This window comes from Elephas maximus, chromosome 10, assembly GCF_024166365.1.
Source record: "Elephas maximus indicus isolate mEleMax1 chromosome 10, mEleMax1 primary haplotype, whole genome shotgun sequence".
In the NCBI taxonomy this organism is placed as follows: Eukaryota; Metazoa; Chordata; class Mammalia; order Proboscidea; family Elephantidae; genus Elephas; species Elephas maximus.
In genome coordinates, this window is record NC_064828.1 from 29386942 (window position 1) to 29391893 (window position 4952).

The 4952-nt window shown below is 37.3% G+C and overlaps 1 protein-coding gene across 1 annotated transcript; it reads right to left on the bottom strand.

Annotated features, from left to right (window-relative positions):
- Positions 1-849: 849 nt before the first annotated feature.
- On the bottom strand, positions 850-1710 carry LOC126083593 (olfactory receptor 11G2-like). The gene has a single exon (XM_049897470.1). The coding sequence runs from the start codon at positions 1708-1710 to the stop codon at positions 850-852; it is 861 nt and encodes a 286-aa protein (XP_049753427.1).
- Between the last annotated feature and the right edge of the window lie 3242 nt (positions 1711-4952).

Sequence of the window (4952 nt, forward strand, 5' to 3'; positions counted from 1 at the left end):
TCTAGTGAGTAGCATCTGGAGTCTTAAAAGCTTGTGAGCAGCCATCTAAGATACTTCACTGGTCCCACCCTGTCTGGAGCAAGGGAGAATGAAGAAAACAAAAGACACAAGGGAAAGATTAGTCCAAAGGACCATTGGACTACAATTAGCACAGCCACCAGGAGACTGAGTTCAGCACAACAAGATGGTGCCCCGTTACCACCACCTACTACTCTGAAAAAAAAAAACAAAAAAACTACTCTGAGGAGGATCAAAATAGAGGGTCCCATCCAGAGCTGTGGAAAATGTAGAACAAAATTCAAACTCACAAAAGAAGACCAGACTTATTGGTCTGACAGAAATGAAGAAACCCTGAGAGTATGGCCTTGGCCACCCTTTTAACTCAGTACTGAAGTCACTTCTGAGGTTCATCCTTCAGCCAAAGATTAGGCAGGCTCATGAAACAAACAATAATACACACAGCCCAACCATATATACAGACTAAGTGAGCTTACCAGCTCAGGGGCAAGGACAAGAAGGCAGGAGGGGACAGGAAAGCTGGACAAATGAAAATGGGGAACCCAAGGTCAAGAAGTGGAGAGTGTTGACATGTCGTGGGTTGGCAGCCAATGTCACAAAATACTATGTGTGTTAATTATTCAATGAGAAACTAATTTTCTCCATATACCTTCATCTAAAGTACAATTAAAACAAAGGAGTCTTGAGTGGTGCTTAAGATGATTTTGGGTCCTCATAAATTTCTTAATAAAACTTAATGAATTTTGCAGACAAATACATCACTTATGTTTTATTAAGGTAAATTGCATTTGAGAGATGGAATTTCATTTACGTTTATATTTTATGAACAGTTCATTCAATCCTGAAGATTTTCCTCAGAGCAGCCATCATCTCCTTGTTTCTGAGGCTGTATATTAGAGGATTGCATAGAGGTGTTATCACAGAATAAAACAAGGTAACAATTTTTTGCATTTTCATTGGATGTTCTGATCCTGGGTTCACATACATCACCATAACAGAGCCAAAAAACAGAACCACCACAGCCAGATGAGAAGCATAAGTGGAGAAAGCCTTGCGTTTGCTCGCTGCTGAGGGTATCCGTAGCACAACCAGAATCACCAGAGCATAGGAACAAAGGACAAAGAGAAAAGTGCCAATCATGAAGATAGCATTGAAAACAGAGTAAATGAGCTGTGTGGTGGTGTCTTCAGAACAGGACAGCATCATCAATGGGACAGGATCACACACAAAATGGTCGATGATATTTGGGCCACAGTAGGGCAATTGTGAAATGACAACAACTGGGGTTAGGAAGAGGATAAACCCACAAGACCATCCAAAGATGGCCAGGCCAGTGCACAGCTCTTTAGTCATGATGCGTGGATAATGTAGAGGATGGCAGATGGCAAGGTACCTGTCAAAGGCCATGATGCAAAGGTAGAAGCCCTCATCACATCCAAAAGAGAAGAAAAAGTAGAATTGTACAAAACAACTCACAAAGGAGATGGACTTGCTTATGGAGAGGAAGTTGGCCAACATGTTAGGGATGGTTGTGGTAACATAACATATTTCTAGACAAGAGAAATTCCCCAGGAATATGTACATAGGAGTGTGAAGGCGCAGGTCCCAGCACACAGCACAGACAATAGCTGCATTCCCCATCAAGGTCAGCGTGTAGGTTACTGAGAAGAGCCCGAAGTAGAGGAGCTGCATTTCTGGGCTTGAGGGAAAGCCCAGGAGGATAAAGTAGCTAACGGAGCTGGTGGTGTATTCATTAGTCTGGAAGATGTATTCATTAGTCTGAAAGACAGGAAAATAACACCAGCTATTAAACTCTAAAGGAGAATGCTGATTCTTCCTGGAAACACCAAAATTCTTTATCCTTTTTTAGACTTTTGTTTAAGCAACAGATAGATGTTTGCTTATGTCACAAAAACTGGTTTTCATGATCATTCCCTGAACACATAATCTCATTTTAATAGGACCCAATAATAGAAAGGAGGGAAAACATCAACTGAGAACAAATATTTGCCTGGGTAAGAACACTAGACTAGACCCTAGGAGTGCACACTTTTGTGATCTTGACAAGTTATCTAAGCTCAATTAGTCTATTTTTCATCTGTCTACCTGCACTGCTGATAGTACAGGGTATTGTGCATAAATTTCCGTATACGTAAAGTTCTTCTATGGTACTATGAAAACCTCCTTATATCACTATTAAAATCATTATGATCTGGGGGAAAAAAAAAAAACTTAAATCAAGATATTTTAAAAGACTATTTCAATGCAGTGCACAATTTAATATCAAGACTCAAATTAATACTTACTTTTACTCTCACATCCTCCAGCATACTCATAGTGTTTTAAAGAGAGAATAAAAAGAATCTCTCTCATTTCAGGGTAGATGGTCTTTTAAACTCCTCCATGTATTCATGATCAATGTGTTTTTGGTATTAAAAAAAAAATGCTCCCTTTATTTTAGGTGGCTGAATGCACAATACATTGTGAAGAAGAGCCCTAAACTTTGGCCTCTAAATTGCACCTGTTAAGCATTTTGATATACCCCCAAGTGAATATGTGAAACAGATATGGCCATCAAAATGTTTGACATTAGTGATGGCAGCTGGTTTGAGTGACTGTGGCTAAATTTAATGTGCCTGTACTTGGTAGCCATGTCCAAGTAGGCTGCAAGAAAAATTGAAAGGTAAATAGGTTTTAGATTTCTGTGAGAATTTCCATATTCTTTTATTCACTGCCCTTTCCCACACTTTCCTTTTTTTCTCCCTTTTCCACAGACTTTCGGGTTTTTTTTTAATATATTACTATGATGTCGCATCTATGTAATTCCTAGCTGTACAACCTGAAATATGGAACTTCTCACTTCTCTCCCCCTGCTACTTCCACTCCAGGTAGTTGTTATGCAGTCAAAACTCAATTCTGTTTCCTCGGGCTTTCTCTCTGATCTATTACATTAGGCAGAGTAATTCATTCAGAAGTATTTATTGAAGTTCTTTAGTGTGTCCATGGGTCTTTTAAGTGCTGGAGAAATTGGTGTGAGTATGACAGATCCTGTCCTCATAGAGTTTATAATCCTGGGATCAACAGTAAACCTTCAATACATTTTGCTGAAGTTTGATTTATTTTCTATGTGTGACACTATTTTTGCATTTTATGATTGATTTATTTTCTATGTGTGACACTATTTTTGCATTTTATGAGGAATATTTAAGGAAGCCTTTTTAAGGTGGCAATCTAAGACCTTGAGTCAGGGGAGCCCATGACATATTTCCGTACAGGGTGATAACATCAGGATTCCACAGATTATACCACATACATGGTTGACTCTTTTACTACTCTGAGGTTTATTGAGAAGTTACCTAATATGGAAGGACTAGTGTTTATAGATAGATGAAGCAAAAAGCCCAGGAAAATCCTTGGGTCTATGGATTGTCTAAAACTCAGTCCATTCAGCTTAAGATTTTTTTTATTATGGTAAAATATGTGTAATGTAAATTTTTCGTTTCAATAATTTTGAGTGTACATTTCAGTGGCATGAATTACATTCACAATATTGTACAATTGTTACCACTGCTTCCAAAACTTTTTCATCATCCGGAACAGAGACCCTGTACTCCTGCTGAATATTTTTAAAGGATGAATTCACTCAATTGCCCAGGTCCTTTGGGGGAATCTTTTTTATTTTTATTTTTATTTTTACATTTTGTTTGAAATATATTTTTATACTTCAGTGAATTATCTTATTGTCCTTTAGATAGTCCTTTGTCCTATTAACACCAGACCCTACTCTCAGCCATTTCACTTAATTTATTTTACTTAGAGCTCACTGACAATGGATTTGTTTTAAGTCATTATCAATACTCACCCTTCGTGGTCCTGATTACTTCCTGGGGATAGTAATTGTTCAATGTCATAGTTTAGAGTAAATTCTATGTGTGCAACAACAACAACAAAATTCACACATGCTGAATGTTTTTGTATTTTAGAGAGGAATTAATTCACAAAACTAGACCACATTAAAGAAACCAAAAGCAAAATATGGGCTTGAGAGAAAAGACATTTCTGGAAAGAGACATCTCCATTTTTCCTCTACTCATCAAGCAACAAATATCATCAAAATAAGTCTTTCTCTAGCAATTTATCAGTTAATATATATATTCACTTGAAATCCTAAGCCACTTTGTAAATATATCCTGTAAAGTGATGAAAATCATATGAAAAATGTCTTCCAGACTCAGGGAAATAAGGAAAATTCACATTTCAAGGTTTTATTATTATTATTATTATTGCCAGTGCTTCAATTGAATCAAACAAAGATATATCTAGTTTTTCAAAGACAAGAAGAAAACACATTTTTTATTAAATCATTTAAAATAAAAAAAAAATGAGTAGTTATGGCTCACATGTTATATGGTTTCCATTCACTCCTTGAATGAATGCTGAGAAGAAGGTCAGAGAGGGGAGATAAAATATTGCTCCCTGGAGCAAAAGCCATGTGAGGGACCCTCGAAAAATTGGATGATTCAGTTTGAATCTTATAAGTTGCAGAAAGTGAACCCTAAAGGACATTTTCCTCCTAACCTCAAAGCTCACATTTATGGTCAAGATGAAAGACCAGATGAAGATATTATATAATCCTATTTCCTTGCATTGTGGCCTTTTGGGATTTGAGGCTATCTCTCAGGATTTGATAGTGCTTATTCAACAAGGAAGACTCTTTTTGAGTTTTCACTTACAATCAAACTCCAAGTCTTGCTGTTCCCCAAAGGATAGTGTAGCTGTGGAAGTAGATTCTTCCTTCCCTTCCTCTCTAATATCCAGGCAATGTTGCAGTTTCCTGGGGAATAATTAAGCAGTAATAGGAGTTGTTGTACGAGATACAATAGGAATCTCTACCATGAGGCAGACTAAAACAGGCTAGGAAGAAAGACCCAGGG